General features: G+C 48.3%; 1 protein-coding gene across 3 annotated transcripts in view; it reads left to right on the forward strand.

Moving 5' to 3' along the window:
- ZNF217 (zinc finger protein 217) overlaps positions 1 to 21,567 on the forward strand; it is a 301,010-nt gene that overhangs the window by 181,544 nt on the left and 97,899 nt on the right. For all 3 annotated transcript variants that reach the window (XM_069651143.1, XM_069651144.1, XM_069651145.1), the window contains exon 5: positions 11,483 to 11,611. In XM_069651143.1, coding sequence (XP_069507244.1) covers positions 11,483 to 11,592 — 110 coding nt within the window. In that variant the 3' untranslated portion in view covers positions 11,593 to 11,611. The remainder of the gene's footprint in view (positions 1 to 11,482; positions 11,612 to 21,567) is intronic.

Raw genomic sequence — 21,567 nt, forward strand, 5'->3', positions numbered from 1 at the left:
TCCTTCGAAACAGAGGTCGGCGCCATCGACGCCGTTGTCGAAGGATTCATCGGCGCATCAGTCGATCGAGTCGACGCCGACGTCGACGCCGATATCGACGCCGGTGAAGGAAAGAACCACGGCTACTCCACAGCCAACGGTTAGACAAAAGACCTCCGACTCGACGCCGAGAACGTCGACGTCGTTCTCGAGCAAGACTCCGATCCTTTCGAGTTCTTCGAGGCCTAGTACACATTTCTCGACGCTTTTCACGGCGCCTTCGAGTACTTTCACGTCGGTGTCGACGACATCGACGTTTTCAAGGCCTGTGATGATGGCTCCTTCTGCATTGGAAATGGGGTTTATACCATTCCAAAAACCAATGTATCCCCCTTTAACCTCGATTTTTGAGGAAAGGGAGGATTCAGACCAAGATATTGATTTACAGAGGACCACATCACCAGAGCCAGAGACTTTCGCCTCTGAGGAAGGAAGATTAAAAAATCTTCAGGATGCACTTCAGGAAGCTAGTGGCTTGGACACTTCTCCTGAAGCAGAATTTATCAAACCAGACCCAGGAGAACATGCGGAGACTCCATATAGAGCTCTGATGTCTAGAATCATAGAATTTATGGGTTGGTCTGCACCTTCTCCTGCCTTTCAGCAGGATGATCTCACTGACATACTGGACAAGGGCCCACAGGAGGATCCTGTGGTTCCATTTCACTCTGCTCTACAGAGAAGGATTTTGACAAACTGGGAAACGCCAGAAATTATCCCGGCAGTAAATAAAAAACTGTCAACAAAATACAGGGTGGCTAGTTCTGACCCTGAATATTTGTCAAAACACCCTACTCCTGAGAGCTTGGTTGTACAGGCTGCAACCTCATCAGGCAGCACATCTGCATACCCCACTGCTCCGCAGGATAGGGATGACAAAAAATATGATGCCATGGCTAAGAAGGTTTTTTCTGCCTGTAGCATGGCGTTAAAGTCTATTAACGCGACCTGTACGCTCGCTAGGTTCAGCCACACCCTTTGGGAGTGCGCTTCATCAGCGGCTGACTGCCTCCAAGAAGGAGAGGAAAGGGACGCATTTTTAAACATCATCAGGGATGGTAAAGATGCGATGTGCGAGACCCTACAAACTGGCCTAGATTCTGCTGACAGTATCAGCAGGGCCATGGCGGCAAGTACCACAATCCGCAGGCATGCGTGGTTGAGGAAGTCTGGTTTTGCCTCTGACGTGCAGACCAGGCTTTTGAATATGCCCTTTGACGGTTCTACCCTCTTTGGAAAGAAGGCGGATGACAGTTTGGAGAAACTGCAAACGTCCAAGGCAGCAGCCAAGTCATTGGGAGCTGCTATCCGTCAGAATACCTTTCGTCCTTCGGGATCATCGTGGAGAGGACGGTCCTTTCGTTACTATTCCTCATATGGAAGGGGCAGGGGACGACCGGCTCAAAGAGGCCAAGGAAGATTTACCCGTGGTGGACGGGGTAGGGGAAAGAAAGCCGCACCCGCAGGAGCAGGAGCCACTTTACCTTCGGCAACTGCATCAGCCGCTTCAAAACCACTCTGAGGTCTCCCCTCACAGAACACCAGTAGGGGGCAGGTTAACTCACCATCTGACGGAATGGCAGGCTATTACGTCAGATGCTTGGGCTCTGGAGACAGTGGCCCAAGGTTACTGCCTGCCCTTCCTACATATCCCTCAGAGTCATCCACCGGGGAACAACCCTTTGAAGCTTCCAGATCCGCTCCTCTTGCAGGAGGTTTTAGACCTGCTAGAGAAAGGTGCCATAGAACTGGTACCTGTAGCGGAAAGGAACAAGGGTTGGTACTCCCCCTACTTCATAATACCGAAGAAGGACGGAGGACTGAGACCCATCTTAGACTTACGGGAATTGAACAAATTCCTCCGAAAGGACAAGTTCAAGATGGTGACTCTCTCTCAGATCCTTCAGGCCCTCCAGCTTCAGGACTGGTTGGTATCTCTAGACCTCCAGGACGCTTATTTCCATGTGCCGATCCATCCCAGGCACAGGAGATACCTGAGGTTCGCAATTGGCAGCTCTCATTATCAATTTCGAGTTCTGCCATTTGGGCTAACCTCCGCCCCGAGGGTCTTTACCAAGCTAATGTCGGTTGTGGCTGCAAGTCTAAGGAGGGAAGGGATTCATGTCTACCCTTACCTAGACGATTGGTTGATCAGAGCTGTATCTTCGGAACAGGCTCAGAGACAACTAGATTATGTTTGCCACTTCCTTCACAAGCTGGGCTTCTCCCTCAATTTAAAGAAGTCACAGATGATACCATCACAGAGACTCCAATTCATTGGAGCAGTCCTGGACACTTCCCTGGGAAAAGCCTTGCCACCAGAGGTGAGGGCTCGAGATATTCTGCAGATGGTCATCAGATTTCAGAATGCCCAATATCTCCCAGCCTACGACTTTCTGAGGTTGCTAGGCCTCATGGCATCCTGCATATTCCTCGTGCCGGAGGCTCGCCTGAGAATGAGATCCCTCCAGTGGGCACTGAGAACTCAGTGGTCACAGTTCTCAGGAAGGATGACAGATCTCCTTCGGATCCCGGTCAAAGTAGCCCGAGACCTTCAGTGGTGGGCCTGTCGGGAGAACATCCTGAAAGGAGAAATGTTTTTGGCAACCATGGCCGGAGATAACAGTAGTCACGGATGCCTCACTCACGGGGTGGGGAGCTCACGCCAACGACTTGACCATCAGCGGTCGTTGGTCTCCATCGGAGTCCAGACTACATATCAACCTGTTGGAGCTGAGAGCCATCAGACTAGCGCTGAAGGCTTTTCTGCCGTCTGTACGGGGAAGAAACGTCCTAATAATGACGGACAATACAGTGGCCATGCACTACCTCAACAAAAGAGGAGGCGTAGGCTCACTACCACTGTGCAGAGAGGCGATGCAGCTCTGGTTTTGGGCAATTCAGGAAGGAATCTCTCTATCGGCAATTCACCTAGCCGGAGAGAAGAACTTGACAGCGGACGCTCTGAGCAGGCAGAGCACAGTCTCTCACGAGTGGGAGATAGCTCAGGAAGTCCTTCAAGAGATCTTCGCCCTTTGGGGAACCCCTCAAGTGGATCTGTTCGCCACCAGTATCAACAGGAAGTGCGACAGATTTTGCTCAAGGGAATTTCCCCCGAGAGGAGCTCTAGGAGATGCGTTCGTAGTGGACTGGGAGTTCCCACTTCTGTACGCGTTCCCTCCGGTCCCTGTCATTCCTCAAATGATCAGGAGGTTGAGAAGGTTTCGGAAGACCATGATCCTAATTGCCCCGGATTGGGCCAGGAGAACGTGGTACCCGGACCTTCTAGACATGTCCATCTGCCCTCCAATTCGACTGCCATACAGAGAGGATCTTCTCTCGCAGAAGGAAGGTCAGGTTCTCCATCCAGCCATCAAGACCCTCAACCTTCACGCTTGGTGTCTGAAAGGTTGAGGTACAAGGATTGGGACCTTCCGGATGATGTTATGGAGGTGTTGCTTTCGGCCAGAAGGCCGGCAACTAAAACTCTATACCGCTGCCGTTGGAACAAATTTTGCAGCTGGTGCAGAGAAAAGAATATTGAACCCTTTTCTTGTGGTACACCTATGGTGTTGTCATTCTTACTTTACCTGGCTAATTCAGGCCTACAGGTTGGCACAATTAAGGGCTATCTCGCAGCGCTATCAATCTTTAAGCGCACTGCAGAGGAGCCTTCATACTTCAAAATTCCATTGGTAATACAATACCTAAAAGGATTAACTAATGTTTATCCCCCGAAACCTTTTCAAGTTCCCTTATGGGATTTAAACCTAATTTTAAACTTCCTAAAGGGTGCCCCTTTTGAACCACTACACTCTTGTTCATTGAAGCTTCTCACCCTCAAAACTGTTTTGCTAATAGCATTGACATCTGCTAGAAGGGTTAGCGAGTTGCAAGCCTTATCGTGTAAACCTCCACATACAATCTTTTACAAGGACAAAGTTGTTCTTCAGGTGAAGCCTAACTTCCTCCCGAAGGTAGTCTCGGAGTTTCACATCACTCAGAAGATTATATTACCTTCTTTCTACCCTCCTCCTCATCCGGGGAAGGAGGAAGAGAGACTGCACAGGCTGGACCCTAAGCGAGCCTTGAGCTTCTATATCAGCAGATTGGCTAAGATCAGACAAGCAGACCAACTCTTTGTAGGTTATGCAGGACATAAGTTGGGCCTTCCAATAACAAAACAAACCATCTCCAGATGGATTATTTTAGCCATTCTGGAGTGCTACAAATTGGCAGGAAAGGAGCCTCCTCAAAATCTAAGGGCTCATTCTACCAGGGGTATCGCAACATCCTCAGCCCTTCAAAGAGGGGTGCCAATTCGAGATATATGTGCGGCTGCCACATGGTCGTCCGCACATACATTTACCAAATTCTATAGCCTGGATTCCTCCTCTAGTCAAGAAACTAGATTCGGCAAGGCTGTGTTACACTCTGTCCATTCTGGAAGGGTAACATAACTTTTATTACTCCCGCCTCCAGTCACAATACCACTGCTATGGGAGTCTATCTAAGATAAGGAATACGTCGGAGGACACAATCCCTTCGAAGAACTAGTTACTCTTACCTTGTAACGTTCTTTCGATGGGATGTTCCTCCGACGTATTCCTTATCGACCCTCCCATCCATCCCCGCAGTATGACTTCCTGTGGGTTTGCAGCCTATGCTCCTTCAAGGTGATTAGTCTAATCCAAAAACATTACTGGGGACTACAAAACGGAACTGAGCAACGGACGCTGCGCGCGGCCTTTATAGGCAGGATGACGTCGACGTCGGCACGGAGGCCGTCGAGGGTCATCGACTCGGCGATCATCGACGCGCAGCGCCCTCTGGCGAAAAAATTTTCCGAGGCCAGCAAAGCTGAAGGATATCTATCTAAGATAAGGAATACGTCGGAGGAACATCCCATCGAAAGAACGTTACAAGGTAAGAGTAACTAGTTCTTCTGATGCTTGCATCTGCTTAGATTCACATGCGACCCACCCTTCCTCCCCTCTGAGAGAAGGCGCATGGTTGCTTGTAGTCTTAACTTTCTATCTATCTGCTTGGATTATCTGTACTCGCGCTACTCCTCATGCTACCTCATGTCAGAAAAAATACAATCTGAGGATCCTAGACGCATGAGGGATCTTGGGTACAGTGGACGTCACACTAGGGATAGTATCACTGGCACGCCCTGTGTAGACGCCCATTTTCGAGTTTCGAAAAACAAAATGTAATACTCCGCAGCTTCCACTAGATATCGGCCTATGCACAGCATGTGAATCTAAGCAGATACAAGCATCAGAAATACGATTACGGTGAGTAATGTATCCCATATATACACAATGATAATTAGACCTTCTTTAAAAAGCAGCAACTAATAGTAACATTAATCCCAGAGTTGGGATGCAATCCCAAAGTTAGGATTAAATTCAACAAGAGCAATAAAGTAGGTGAGTAAACCTTTCTTATGCTGAACATATTCCAGTGACGTTATTTGAGGTCAGTATTACAACGTATTTGTGATCACCATTACAATATTGTGTTTCAAGGAGGGAAAACTTAAGGTTAGATCAGAATATACTTTGTAAGTAGCAAAACAGTTAAGATTCTCCCAGAGGGATATAGGCAGTCTTTTATCACAGCAATAAGTATTAAACCATTAAAACCTGTAAGGGAACAAGCACTGCCAAAGCCAATAGCTTCAGAAGGGTGTCTTTAGGGAGCCAGAGCAGCCAAATAATGGGCTAGTTCAAAGTGCTGATGCTCTCTTCTTAGAAGAAGGTTTAGAAAAGTCAGTAGTTCATATGCAAATTAACAGACGCACAGGAGGCGCCACCTTGGAGAAGCACAAGCTGCAAGGCCAGTTCAAGTGAATTGAGGTCAGCTCTAGAGAGGGTAAAATAGCACTCCCCAAGGTATGAAGCACCACAATTGGCAAACGGTAGATGTACCCACAAACCCTGCAATACCTGTGAACTGAAGAATTTGTTCCAGCTGGATGCCTTCCTGTTTCAGTGTTGTAGACCCTTTTCCTGGTCCTTGGTCGTGGTGATGAAAGGGAGGACGTCTGGCAGGCTTCTGCGGCAGCACTGAACAGGGGCTCTGCTGCAATGGATTATCCTTGATTCAGCAGCCTTTTGTTGTTTTGGTGCCTTTTTTCTCAGCGCCAAAGAAGAACAAACAACTCTAGTTAGAGGTTACTTGATCCCTTGATCCTGGACTCTGGTGAGGGGACTCTGGATGAATTTTTCCTGCTTCTGTAGGGTCCTCTGGATGCTCATGAAGTTTTGGCCTGATTCGCACTTCCGAAGACCATGCACCAGATTATGGTCCGGGTTTCCCGGGCATTGGGATTTTGCAGCCTTGAAAAGTCACAGCAAGTTAGGGGTTGTACCAAAATGAAGCTTGTGTTGAGGCTAGTTGGTCCCACCAGCCCAAGGGAGGAAGTCGTCCTGTAAGGTTCTTCCCAGTCTAAACATAAACTGGGCCGGCACAGCTTCAGGGCTTCGCCGGGTACTTCGCGGTCCAGGAGGGTGCTGCTGGAGTATCTTCACGTCTTCCTCGGATGTTGTCCTCCAGTGGTCGGGACTCCTCTAATCCCAAAAACCTTGCCTTTTTAAGCAAGTTCCCATGCATTCACAGCCATAGGCTGTCAATCACCCAGCAGGATGGCTGTCCCCACAGACAGCCATCTGGCCAATCGGCACTGGTTTCACTCAGGCACACCTAGAGACAAAGGACAGGAAAGTTTCGGAACCATCCCTCACTTTCTGCCTTTCCAGACAAACTGAAGCCTAGGCAAAGACAAAATGCATGCACAAAGGACTCAAACCCGATTCAAACAGAGTAAAAGCGAAAAAAGAATACCGGGCTATTTTGGGAAAATTGTCACCTTTGGGTGCTGTACTGCAGCTGAGGAATCAGCCTGCAGATGCATGGCACAAAGTAGTAAAAAAGAAACCACTGCCACTATCCATTCAAGTTAGTGTAACAGAATGTTATATCCGAAGTGGGATAAGTTACTATATAACTCCTCCAGGGTTACCAGTCATTTTTTTTATGGGGGGGGTCCCCCCGACCCCTGTTTTCTTTATTAAAAATATTTTTTAACCAACCAAAAATATATATATTTTCATTTTCGACCATTTGACTGGACACCCCCCTCCAGCACTCCACATAGTGGTATGTGCTGGACCACAAAAGAAAAGGTAAGTAAGACAGGGGTCCTCTTACTATTCTTGGGAACAGTAGATCACCCAAGAAAAGGTAGTTAAACATTGGGAGACGTCCAAAGGACTTCTCAGTGGCACTGCACAAATGGTTCTGTGTCACAATGCAAAAAGCAGATGCCTATGGAGTTTACCAGACTCTCTTAATCAGATCCTAGTTGGATAAAACACACCAGATTGAGAAAAAAGCCCCACTCTCTCGGAAAATTAAAAAGCCCAAAGTCCAGCAAAAGAGCTGGGGCCTCGAAGGTTAAAGGTAATTGGTACAGAAATGAAAATTCTACCTAACAGTTAGCAGTTATCTTTGTTGCCACTTGTTTTCATTTATCTTCAACTACTGATGCAGATTCTTAGGCGTCATGGGATGAGTTACCAGTCCTATGCCAACGATACCCAATTTTTCATCAGATTTTGCAATTTGGAAGAAACCCTTGCCAGGGTTAATTTTTGCTTACAAGAAATTAGTGAGTGGATGTCTATTAGCCAGTGCCAACTAAATGCATCCAAAACAGAGTTCGTCCTGTTTGGCCCCAAACATTTACTCGCAGCTCTTCAAAAAACAGTAAGTCCCCCCCCCCCTTTTGGATGTAGAGCTGAGCTTTGCCCCCAAGGTAAAATATTTGGATGTATCTGGCAGGTCAGGTAGGAGCCAAGGTACAGGCAATCTTCTCATTGAGACTACCCCGGCAGGTCCTACGATACAGTCCAGTAGAGGACCACGCTATGGTGGTAGGGGCCTTGACAAATGCCCATCTGGACAATTGCAATAGTCTGTTGATGGGCATTCCAGTAAAACAACTTTATAGGCTTCAAAAGGACCAGAATGCAGCAGTTTGGCTTGTCTGCTGACTGAGTAAAACTGCCCATGTCTCCCACCCGCCGAGCATTATGCTGGCTGTAGAAGACCGTATTAAGTTCAAGGTGGCATGTCATGTATTTGAATGCCTGAATAGATTAGCCCCACAAGACCAGCCTGTACCAACCTTCTAGGTGCTTACGGTCACAGGATCAATCACTTATGAGCACCCCCGCCCCCGTTCTTTGTATCAAGGGGGGATAGAAGTTTTGCCATCTTTGGCCCAAAGCTTTGGAATGGTATCCATACGGAGATCAGGGTCTTGGATACTTAATCAATTCCGTAGCAGCTTGAAAACGTTCTTATTTAGATAGCTACCTATTCTTCCTTTGTCTGTGATATAAATTCTGTTCAAATCTGATGGCTACAATTTGTGGTTCAATGTCATAGATGTCAGCGGCGCCACTATACGGTTTAGTCCATCACTGTGCGTGATATAAATACACAAATCAAATCGGCAGAAAATATGGAAATAAGCCAGGCAACCATTTACCTGGGCCCAGTAAAGGAGCAAGTGCACAAGGTTCTGATAATGAGCACGGTACAAGCATGTCAATCCCATGACCTGCCTCTCCTTTGTCTACCCTCGTACGGCCACTGGACCCTCCGTTAACTCATGTCCATCTTCTCTTATCAGTGCCTATTGCACCACCCAGGTCATGTCTTTTTCCTCAGGTCCTGCTGGCTCTCATGCTGAGGCTACTTCTGGTTTGGGATTTGAACATGGTCCCTTTATCATTGATGCTCAAACCGTTGCACTTTTGGCTTCCACAGAGCTGAATTTTGACTTTGCGAGATGTCACTTTTGGTGGCTCTCACGTCTAAAAGTAGTCAGGGCTATCTAGGCTCCAGTTGCTTCCAAGTCCTACACTTTTTTCCAGAAGGACAGGGTAGTTTTTTTACACACACGTGGCCTTTTTACATAAGGTTGTGTCCTTGTTTCATATCAACGGAAAGGTGAGCTCTCCGACTTATTTTTCTGAATTCCCTGTCTCTGGCTGAAGTTGCGCTTCCCTTTTTCAATGTCGCGAGATCTGTTAATATGTTACCTGCATTGAATCAAAATGGTTTAGGAAATCTGGTGCCTGTCTGCAAGCCAGCTCACGGGCCTCTTGGGCCATGGTTGCGAGGTGACTAGTCTGGGGCATCACACATTGCTATTCCTTGCAGAAGTGTGAGCATCCTAAGAGCATTCATGCTCAAGCCATATCTTTTCAGTGCAACATCTCTTGGGAGGTTATTAGTGGGTCTGCCATGCAGTCTACACCATCTGCTGCCTGTATGTTCCATTGCTGAACCAGTTCCATGGCTGACGTCTGTTTTGGACAGGCTGTTGTACGCAACCTCTTTGCTATCCAGTGTGGGTTGCTGACTCACCAAATCTATTTCTTGCTGTGAAATCTCCCATTGGTATGGAGGAAAGGAGATGGGACGGAGGAGTGACTACTGTAAGACACCGTAGTGACTACTGTACTCCATATCACCCGCCCTCTTTCCCTGTGTAAATCTGTTAGTAGTGGATACGTGGTCAAGGACCGAGAGGTAAGGCCTGTAGGAGTCAGTGTGGGCTGCTGTGTCCATGCACATGCATGCAGAAAGCAGGACTTTTTTGTTGTGCAACCGTCTACCATTTCTATGGAGGAATATGGACTAGGAGTACAGTAGTCACTACGGCGAGTGACTGTTTCTTGCTACTTAGAACCATGGGCATGAGGTGATCATGGAACTCTGGGCTCAGTAAAAACTATTCAGGATGCTTATGTTGGTGTACATTCTAAGTTACAATGAGAATATTGTGCTCCTGGACTTTTTGGATGCCCAATTTGATTTCTTTATTTACACATCTGTTTTTCTCTGGTTCTTGGAAGGGGAGAAGCATTGTCAAATCATAGGGTCTGTTTTGGATTGTGGTCGGTGGCAAGGGTCTTCAATTCGGTTCTAGAGCTAGTGTTGACATCTATATAGTCGATAGCTAAATGTCAACAATTGACATTAGGTAGCGGATGAACTGTGCTGTCATGCAGTACTTGCATCTTTTTCCAGAGAATTCTCACATATCCTTCTTGATTTCAATAAACCGTATATAGTTTATGGGTGCAATACTGGATATGTCTACAAGTGCAGCCAAACAAATATAATTGCAAGCTTAACCACATCTGCGGGTTGGCAGTCTGTTTTGGGTGTAAAACAAACTGATGTCGTGCTATTAAGCCCGATGTCCTACATCCCTCGGTTCCATTCTGTAGCATTGATCCGGCGGGTGTTCAGGCCATTAGCACCCCAGGCTAAGGCCGTTGGCAACTCTGGTTACCAAAGCGGCAATCCATGGTGCTAAAAAAAGGATTTTCCTTCCTACAACGAGGCGCGCGGCGCACTGTTGTACGAAGGAAAATCCTTTACCGTTCTGCGCAGAGAGGAAGGAGCAGCTGCAGCGTTGAGTGCCGCCGCAATAAAGTAAGTTGGGGGAGGGTTAAATTAACGGGTGTGGGGAGTGGGGGGGAGATGGTGGCAGTGGGAGCCGACCGTCGGGCGGCTTGGAATGTGGGTTTACACCGGCGGTGCAAGCCCGCGTTCCTAGCCACCCGATTGGCTGGCTCCCCTGCCCGGTGCTAATGTAGATTAAAGATGAGGTCACTATAGCAGGAACTTAACTTTCAATGAGTGGGGCAACATCCTAAGTGGATAAAATGTCAGACCACACTATGGTGGTCCAGTAAGGCCCATCTTATCAACGGCATGCCATTGGGAAGGCCACAACCAGACTTCGTATTAGCGACTAATACATCACTAGAAAGTTGTGGAGCACACTAGCTCAGTGAGCCATGCGCTGGTGGTAGATTACAGAAAATTACACAAACGTGTTGGTTCTGAGATAAGTACAGCTTTCCCGAGGAGGCTTTGGTGTAGACAGATGGCAGCACTACTATGTGCTACATATACAAGTGGGGTGAAGGGGGGGAGGGGTGCAGTGACAAGGTTAACCTTCTTGGAGCACAGGAGTTGAGCATGGGCTGGCAAACATTGGAGGGGTGTTGGTGGAACAATTGTCTGCTGAGAAGTTCCTTGCTCGGCTTGGCTTCACATGTCCATCACAATGTGTGTTTATTAAATGTTATGCATCATAGTCCGGTCTGGGACTTAGAGTGTACTATATAGATCACTCAAGCATGGATAAAATGTGAATGTGGGCACTTGAAAATACTCGCCCCTGTGATGAGTAGCTGGTTCCTTTCAACCCACTAACTTCATTCACTAGCCAGCCTCACTAATTTAAGTGTTTCTACTATTCCTTTTTACAGTTTGGATTAGCATTTTACATATCTGAACTTTTGATGCTAAGTTTACATCATCGGAATTCCTTTTTCTGTTGTAGGAAAAATGGCCATCGCTTACCAACCTTTATCGAGCAGTGTGATGCAAAAGAGAAACTATGAAAGTCTTGTTGGTAAAGCACGTTATGGAACAAGTGATAAAAACACGTGAAGTTTGCTTTCACCCAATGGTATGTCACTTATGTTATTTTTTTTTAATTGGTTTGGTCTTGTGGAATGTAAAAGGTTTAACTCTCATTTACATTATGACGTTTGTTTCTCGGCTTATCCAGAATTAAATCTCCAACCTGAAAGAACAAGAGTCCCTTTCACAAGCTTCACTAAAAAATAGCATGCACACAATTCATTATTACATTTCTTTTTCTATTTGGACAACTTTTCTTGTAAATATGATTGTCATTTTGACATTTCTAGCACACTCCTCTTTGGGGAAAGGAAGGAATTCCTCTGTACCGAAGCATTTTCAACAAGGAATTACATTTAAATTATTTATTTTTTTAAAGTAAATTGAGCCAGGTTAGTTTGCAAGTATTTAGACTTGATTGTTGAATTGAGGACCTTTTGCAACAAATACGTTGTAGCCCTGTTTCATGAATATCCTGCAGTGCAGAGGCATCGATATTCAACAGCCGTGGAGGATGCGCCCCCCCACACCCCCTGAGATGCTCCCCTCCCCCCTCTGATGCTGCTGGACAGCCCCTCCTGCGGCCCCCCCACCCCTGAGACAAAAGACATTGTAAAACATGAACCAAATAAGGAGACAGTTTATGTTGGTAGTTATAAGGTTACTGTTAAGTTTAAAAGCATTGTTATTATTTGTGTACGGCACTCCTGAACATCATGTAGCTGACACTAATGAAAATGCCAATAAACAAATTTTAAAAATAAAATAAATCGATATTCAACATGTTCTGTACCTGAGTTGGAGGCTATAAAACTGGCAGAGGTTTCCTCTCACTTCACATCCCAGATTGGGTCTAATATTGTTTTTATTATACATGTATGTACTTTGATATAATGTAAAGTGATCTTGTATAGCCCCCTTTTCATTTTTTGTGGCCTCGCTGTGTGTGACATTTGAACAAAAGATGGGGTGGGGATTGTTGGTAGGCTAGAGAGGGTGTTAGATGTGAAATCTGTGTTATTCATGGATGCAAGCTGCAAATACCCAAATCCTGAGTGTGATGGACATGTAAACACTTATGTGTTTAGCCAGTTTGGAGAGCCCAGGATCTGATAAATTACAGGGCCTGCACATACCACTTAACTGGCCATATGGGATGTGATCTGTGGTCAAGCTAAAGAGTTAAGTTTTCTTTTGAGGTGGATTACGAAAATAAGCCTGGGGGTGGATTTTGGGAAGCAACCCTATTATGGTGAAATAGAGAAGACTGAGCCTAACCCAGTTAAGGTAAGGTAGTAGAGTGGCACGGCTTAGTCTTGGGAAGGTTGAGGGTGATCAGGGCTGCAATGAATACACACACTAAGCAAGTAAAATCTCTAGTCCAGTATTGTCACCCCAGTATTAATATTCACCATTAGGAGAAATAGAACATCATTTGATTCAATGACCACTGAAACGGGTACGAACTTGGATGCATTTGAAATAAAATGATTCCTTCAGGATAATCCTAGAACAACTTCCCTAGCTCTTCTAAGGTCCAACCCTAAAATGGAAGGTTTATTAAGAGATTGGCGATGCCAGTGGTTATGATTGATAAATCGGTTAGCTAAGGTTTAGGTAAGTGAACTTGCTCAATCCCAGTCCTTGAAGGGATCCATGACCAGGCATTCACTGTCAGAAAACGGCTATTTGTGGACAGGTGTAACCCTATGGAGAACAGCTGAGGGAAAAACGGGCATGTTAATTTACCCCTCTGACTTGGATTACTACAGAGACCGCTGCTAGTATTCCAGAATCCACTTGGGACGACATATTCTGTGCTTGGTCCGATATGTTAGATAAGATTTTCATATTGGTGCTAAATCTTCCTCACCTGTGTCAACCGCAGAACCTTCTGCACAGACTTAGTGATTATTTTCCCTTGTGTGTGTGGTGTGGGAATCCTTTTCCCCCCTCTCACCTGGTGTATTGCTATTTTAATGGTGACCTTTTTATGTCTCTCCATAGTGTGTGATTGGAGTTATAGTTTCCTGTAACTTTTGGGCTTAGGCTGGGTTTGCCCCTTTGGCAATTTCACTTATTACCTCTTCAGTGAACTACTGTTCCCAAGAAGTAAAGTGGGATTCCCATCCCCTTTACATTTTCCAAAGTGAGCAAGCACACCACTCCTTATGTGGGGAGTGCTGGGGAGATGCATTGTATCCCCTTTCTCACTTACTGGGCAACATTTTTAATGACTTTATAGTCTCATTACTCGCAGGCTGTCAAATGCGATAATGCACTGGAGGGTAACCATTCTGATAGAATGGTGGGCTCCTTTTTCACCATTTTTAAGTATCCTTGTTCTTTCTTAGGTCGCGTTTTGCCTTCCTAGGCGGGAAAGATCTTGGCTGTAGTTGTCTTTGGCGGGAGCTCTTTGTATTCCCCTCTGAGGCTCCAGAGTGTCTGAGAAGGCAGGACGCGAGGGAGGAGTCCAAAACTCTGCAGCCCTTTGTCTTTCACCTTGCCTGAAAAGAACCAGTTCCCACTGGGTTGGGGGGGGGGGGTTTCTGGATGTTAGTTTCGCTTTACTACTCTTGGGAACAGTAGTTCGCCCAAGAGAAGGTATTTAAACCTTGTGAGAAATCCAAAGGACCTCTGTCACAAGACAAAAGTAGGTGCCTATGGAGTTTGCCAGACTCCAAAAACAAAGAAAAAGAGTCCAAAACAGATAACAAAATACATGAGGGAGTGAGAAAAATAGCTCTAACTCCAGGATAGGAATTCAATTCTTGAAGTCCAGCAAAAGAGCTGGGGGCCTCTAGGGTTAAAGTGAATCAGCACAGAAATTAGAATTCTCCCTAACCGTAGTCCTCGCAGAAGGTTCTCTGCTGAGATGTTGGCCATCTGACTCTTCAATGTCGTCCTGGTGCTCTACTTGCGGTGGGGGGGTCTCCCCGAGGCCATGGGGCTATTTCAACAAGCCCACGCAAGCGCTGAGGTGTCTTGAGGCTCTCATTCTGGGCGCAAGCCTTCAGCCCACTGGGCCAAGACTGGACAAGTAGTCAATGGGCGAAGCAGCTCTTTCACCAGGCCTCGACTCGATGGGCGCCTTGACATCCTGGGACTACCAGAGATAATAAAATCTCTCAGCATAGATTACCTATCAACCATCCACTCCAAATCCTCAACCCACGCACCCAAGGTCTACCTAAGGGTTCTTTGGAGCCGGTGCACAGTGGCTTTACTCCGGACAGGACTGTTTTACACACACCTGAGACTCAATGTCTTATCCTTCATGTGGTTCTGCCCCTTCAGAAATGGCAGCAGGCCCTAGCGTATATCAATGTCTGCGTCCTCCAGTGAGATTACCACCAACGGTGTAGAGGCATAAGATTTTGCAAACTGTCCAATAGCCATCTATGCAAACCCTCCAGTGCTCATGATCTCCACCTTTTTATTATCAGCCCTCCGATATACAGACCCATGATAATCTCTGGTGCACAAGAGACACTGAGTTCCTAAATCTCATGTTATGTCAACGTCCACGTACTCGCCTGCTTAATTCCAGGGCCAATCTAGTGTGGACAGGTTTTCCACAAGGTGTACAGGACTAATGAAATCAAGGCGAATGACTAATAAATGTTGTTCTGCCCCCTCCCGATGGTAACAGCTTCTTATGCACGTGTACCCGCCCACTCTGCACCTTTCCCGGTTGAAGCTCCAGTTACCTCACACTTCTAATGTATCGGATGTCTTAGCACCCCCTATGGTTTCTACACCACGTCCTCAGGACTTGGCTCCTCTAAAGGTTTCAGAGGAGACAAACCAAGTTCTCCACTGCCTTACCTGACACTGAGGCAGATGAGGGTCCTTCCATGATTGGGTAACTGTGATATTCTCATTTTTAAGATGGCTCTCCTCCCACCCAGACATCCAAGTCGACCGTGTTTTAGCTGAGGTACTGGCAGTGGAAGCCTCAAGGTTGTCAGGCATTGCTTTACAAAAAAAGTACTAGCATTAACGATTAAACATGGCAAAAGTCTCACTCCTGCTTACCCACAAGTAAAAAGATTGAGGCAAGATGCAAATTGCTTCAGATGCACCTCTGCTCGCATTCATCCACAAACTCTTTTTGATGGAGGCTTGTGCCTCACTGTATAGAAAGCCCTCATCTTCCTCTTAATCTACTTCCTTACAACAGAGTAGAGGAAGACTGAATATTAGAAGTATAGAAAGAAAACATTCGGTATATCTTAAGTCAAGCAAACATTGATGCTTTGTTTGCAGCAGCAAATCCTGATCTATCAATGGTAGACTTTCTTCCGGACCTCCTGCAAGATAAGCGGGCAGCATTTATGTTGTGCCTTGCAGAGGCGAAACTGGTGACGCAGGACATACTGGATTTCACCGTCCATCATATAGACACTTCTAGTTGAGGGAGGGGGAATCTGCTTTGGAGTGGATAAGAAGTGCATATTAGACCAGCCTTTTGCTGCCACCAACGTATAATCCATTCATCTACGGATTATCATTGAATGGGGAAACAGACCAACTCCAACAGCAAATATTTGACTGTCCTCCTAAAACCTCAGGCGAAAAATGTTAAGTCACATTCCACGCAGGGTTCGAGGTCTAGAATCTTCAGAGGGTTTTGAAGCAATTAGGACAGGCATGCTCACCAACCTGATCTACCAAGTAGGCACTGCTTCAAGCATCTAAAAACAAACTAAATGTTTCTTTGTGCCTCTTCAGCTCCCTTTGATCCAGAAAATGAGGATTGCACCCAGGCCCACTGCACACCGATCTGTGGCCAACAGCAATCCCATTCCAATTGGACGTCTGCCTTTTTCAGACCCCTGGCTCATTTGAAGGTGTTTTCGTCATTGTCCCCATCTCCTCTGTTAAGGGACTTTTCCTAAAGTCCTGCAAGCTATGCCAGTGGTTGTAGATCCCACACTATTAGTATCAGTCTGTACTACTCAGAGACCTTGATAGAGTGGCAGAACGGTCAGGCTTATTTTAAGAGGAAGATGTGCGCTGTAGCTAAGTACTCTAACTACTAATGCACATCAAAGAAACATGCATTTATATAGAAATATATATTTATTATATTTACACAAGAGTCACTGTTAAATACTTAGCACAATAAACCAACACACATGGGTATACTTTCAAAAGACCACTTCTCCAGCATGTGGCTTGACATGGATTCAAGTGCTCATGAATATTCCCCGTTGTCAATAAAAAATCAGTTTTTCATTTCTGAACGGTCTTTCCCCTAACAACCAATCGCTGAGCTCTGGGTTAAACTGCCCCCAGCCAATGACTGCCTTCTACCTAAGCCCCTCCTTTGGCAGCCATCTTCATATTTTTACCGCACGTTCAAGTGTTGGAAGTCCTTGTGCTTAGCTCTCGAGCTTTGACTGTGTTTTTCTTTCTATTTTTGGAAGAGTTTTACTCTATTGTTCAGTCAATTGAGCCTTGTGCTCCATCGATCACCCTTCCGATTAATGGGGACCCGTTTTTCAGATTCTTCAGTGCCGCTCAAGGGCAGATTTCGTCAAGTTTCTCAGACCTACGCCGCGTGCACCATGTCGGAGGAGAAGGATTCTACACCCCTTATCAAGTTTTGTTCCGACTGCGGCTTATGAAATGTTTTCTCAGACAAACCTTCCCAGTGCCTTTACTGCCTGTACCTGACGGACAAGGAGGATGATCGTGCATTTTGCAGTGAATTCTCAACACGCAAGTTGAAGGATCAGCATGAGTGGCTGCAGTGGGTTTTTCCCAGGCGCATGCCTCTCCCGGATCCGGAAAAGCTGACAAAGTCCTTTTTGAGGGCGCCCCTTCCATGGGGGTCCAACAAAAGGCCAAGTCCACTGCCACCGGGAGCGCCATTGCGGTGGGCTCACGGCGGCCTTGGCACGTCCAACGTCTCCAGCAACTTCGGTCACCAGCCAGTGCTTAGGATTTCCATCCAAGAGGAAATTGGACCATCCAGGCAAACTGAAGGTGGCTCCCGAGACGGGCAAGGAGAAGTCCAAAGCCAGCCTGCCCTCGACGTAGAATGCCAAGAGGACCGAAACTCCGACCCACTAAGGAGAAGTCAAGCAGGTCAAGGCATCCGGGAAGGCCAAGCAGGACAAGGGACCGTCCTGACCGTGAAGGCCCATGTCCACCCGACGAAGGCTCTGCCTTCCATCGAGGTAGTGGTGGTGGTGGCGGCGTCCCTTTCGAAGGCCGCGGACCCACAGGGCGCACCTCCGAAGGCGAGAGTGTTGCTCCCTGCCAGGAGGGAGTCTTAATTCCAGCCCATTGAGAAGAAGATACTGGTAAAGGAGGGGCAGGGAGGGGGAGGCCCGGAGATCCTCCAGGGCACAGATATCTCCTCAGAGGAGGAACTTGTCTACCGTCAGACCATCCAGGAGGACGAGGCAAACGTCTGGTTCAGGCCCAACGATGAGGGTGACGACGACTAAGATACCGTCAAGTCGGCGAAGAGCCCCAGGATGACGAGGGCCTTGGCTCTCTTCCTGCGCCTCAGCTTCCTATTTGCCCTCTGCCTCAACTGCCCCCTTAGAGACCTCTGTGGACATTCTCTCTACTCTAAATACACTGGTATCCGAGATACAGAGGAGGATGCCTGTTACGCCGACTGCTTCGTCCACGGCTCCGGGGACGGCAGACCTGCTGGCAACGGGGGAACCGGCGGCCAAGAAGAGGAAGAGGCACCCACTACCTCCTTGCCAACCTTCGCTGCCCTCTCCTCCCCCGAGGGATGAGACATATCCTGACACGACAACGACTGGCACAGACGACGGTGGGATGGGGGAACCACCTGTCGCCGCTGCCCAGATCCGCCCCTCCTTGATTCATGCGATGATTTTCAGAGCTTCAGAGCTCTTCCAGCTTGCGCCAGAGAAGGAGGGCTTCTTGTACCAGCGCTGCGAGGCGAAGAGATCATTCTTTCAGTCCCACTCTTGGGACAAAGGCCTGTCTGTTATGAAGAACCCTTCTACGGCCTCAGCGAAGAGGGACTGGCTAGAGAAGAAATGCAGGGTGCCTGACTCTGTGCCCAAGTGCTTGTGGGCCCAATCGTCACCGACTCGGTGGACTCTGCAGCGGCCAAGAAGTCGTTGGGCGCTTCATCCTAGTCAGTGTCCGCCCCTCCGGGCAGCCCTGGGAAGAAGTTGGATGCTATGGGACGACGTGTTATCTACTCTGCAGAGATGACCATCAAGGCCGCCGACACCATCACTATCCTAGCGCACTACGACCCGGAGCTGTGGTTCAAGCTTGCTCCCCTTCTGGACTTCCTCCCTGACGACAAGAGGTCAGAGGCGTTGGAGATTTGAGAGAAGGCAAGGTGGTGTCGGACCATGCCATCACGTTGGCCATGGACATTGCCGACACGGGGGTTCAGCCTGATGGGCAACAACGTTTGTCTTCATTGTCATGGCTGGCTCAAGGCCGCCAACCTTCGGCAGGACGTCCAGATGAGAGTTTTGGACATGCCCTTTGACAGACCATCTCTTTGGGAAGGCTGTAGACTGAGTCTCTACAGGCCATCAAGGCGGAAACGGCACGTGCCCTGGGCACGCTACATCAGCGACCGTCGTCCTTTCGATCCCCAGGGGGCAAGTCTCCCATTAATCCAAGGGTTACGGCGGGGGTTCCTCTTCGTACCGCCAGCCCTCCCGCTCCTCGGCCTAGGACACCAACAGGGGCTGTTGCAAGGCTTTCGGAAGAGGACGACGGCGCCAGGGACCCGAAGGTGGCCCGTCAACGTCCAAGCAAGAATGAACTGGCTGTGACGTCGGGCCCCCACCCGTGCACACCGGTGGGAGGCCGGCTTGCGACCACCTCCACTGACAGTTGGGTGCTGGACGCCCACAGACACACCCTGGAGTTTAGACGGAAGTGTCCCCAAATACCACTGATGGCCCGTCTGGAAAACCATGTCCCTCAGCTGTTGCTGGGGGTTCGGGCAATGTAAGTACTCAAGGTACTTCCTCTTGAGAAAGAAGACCGGGGGCTGGAGGCCCATTCTTAACCTGCAACTTACAAATCCATCAAGTCCCAGAAGTTCTGAATGGTCCCTCTTCAACACGTGCTTGGACAGCTAGAAGAAGAAGACTGTCATTGTTGGACCTGGAGGATGCGCACTTCCACGTCCCAATTCATAAGGGACCCTGCACGTTTCTATGCTTTGTTCAGAGGAAGCATTACCAATTCCAGTCCCTTCCCTTCGGATTGAAGTCGCGCCAAGGCTCTTCGCCAAGTGCCTAGCACCGGTGGCGGCACATCTGCGACTGCAAGTGATCCACGTCTACCATTACTTGGACGATTGGCTCATCCAGGCCGGCTCAGGGAGCATCGCCGTCGACCACACAGCGAGGACCGTCCGCCTACTGACGGATCTGGGGTTCAGTGAATTATACAACGTCCTGCTTGTCTCCATCACAGGACACTCTGTTCCTGGGATCCCTGCTCAACAGTGTCGTGCCTGGTATCACCGTCTGAGAAGAGAGTGGCGGCCATCCTAGGCAAGGTGCAATTGCTGCTCGCTCTGAAGTTCGCCACGGTGAGGGACATCAAGTCTCTGCTCAGCATGATGGCATGCATCTATCTCATCCGACTCTGCAGGCCATGGATGCGGCGACTGCAGGAGTTCCTCAACGCCCATTAGATTCAGGTGTCCTAAAGCTTCCCGGACAAGATCGCTCTTGACGAGGGGTTCCGTCGGGGGGGATAAAATGGTGGGGCGTGCTCTCATCTGACCGGAGGCGCAGATTTCCAGGCCCCACCACATCAGGAGACTGTATCGTCGGACACCTCCCTGGAGGGATGGGGAGCCCACACCGAAAGTCTTCAAGCCAGAGGCCTGTGGCTGCCAGAGGAAAAGACATTGCACATCAAGGTGCTGGTGCTACGGGCAGTGTTTTGGGCCATCAAATTGTTCCTGCCATCCCTCAAGGACAATGTGGTGCGGGTCTTCACAGACAATACCACCACTATTTTTTCATCAGAAAGCGGGTCACCAGGTCCCCGGTGCTCTGTAAATAAGCGCAGGATTTATGGCATTGGGCTGTCGCTCAGGGGATGTTCCTCAACCCGTTTCATCTGGCAGGAGTCAAGAACACAGTCGCCGACTCTCTGAGCAGGGAACTGCGCTCATGCCACGAGTGGGAGCTTTGGCAGGACCTAGTCCAGAATCTGTTCTGCAAATGGGGCAATTCCCAGATCGACTTGTTTGCGACAGCGACGAACACCAAATGCCAGAGGTTTGCCAGCAGGGGACCATGGGGGACGCATTCTCATTCCCTTGGGAAAGCTCCTTTCTGTATGTGTTCCCTCCATTGCTGTTGTTGGTGCCGGATGATCCTCGTTGCACCGGTGTGGCCGGGGCAGATCTGGTACCCGGATCTTCTCAGCATGTCGACGGCACCACCAGTCAAGCTGCCAGTGGTCGCAAATCTTCTCGCCTGGGAAGGAAGCGCCATTCTTCACCACGATCCAGGGTCTTCAACCTGAAGGCCTTGCTCCTGCAGCGCTAGAATTCGGTGGCTACGATCTCCGGGCAGACTGCAAAGAAGTTCTCGCCAAGGTTAGAGCATCATCTACTTTGAAATGCTACGAACTCAAGTGGAAGAGATTTGCTATTTGGTGTTGTTCCAAGAAGATCGACTCAGTGAGGGTCAAGGCTCCTCAGGTACTTCAATATTTGCTGTCATTGGCCAAATCGGGACTGGCCCATGCCTCCATCAAGGTTGATCTGGCGGCTATCTCACGCTACACCAGATCCCAAGGACGGCCATCCTTGTGGTTGTACCAATTGGTCAAGGAATTTGTCAAGGGACTATTCCGCTCGTTCCCGCCGGTGAAGGCTCTGGCCCTGGCGTGGGATCTCAATGTGGTGCTTACTAGGTTCATGGGACCTCTGTGGAGCCTATGCATTCTGCACCACTCAGATTGTTGTTGTGAAAAACAGCTTTTCTCGTGGCCATCCCCCTCTGCACT

The sequence above is a fragment of the Ambystoma mexicanum genome, chromosome 3p (assembly GCF_040938575.1).
Source record: "Ambystoma mexicanum isolate Mex_15411 chromosome 3p, UKY_AmexF1_1, whole genome shotgun sequence".
NCBI classification, from domain to species: Eukaryota; Metazoa; Chordata; class Amphibia; order Caudata; family Ambystomatidae; genus Ambystoma; species Ambystoma mexicanum.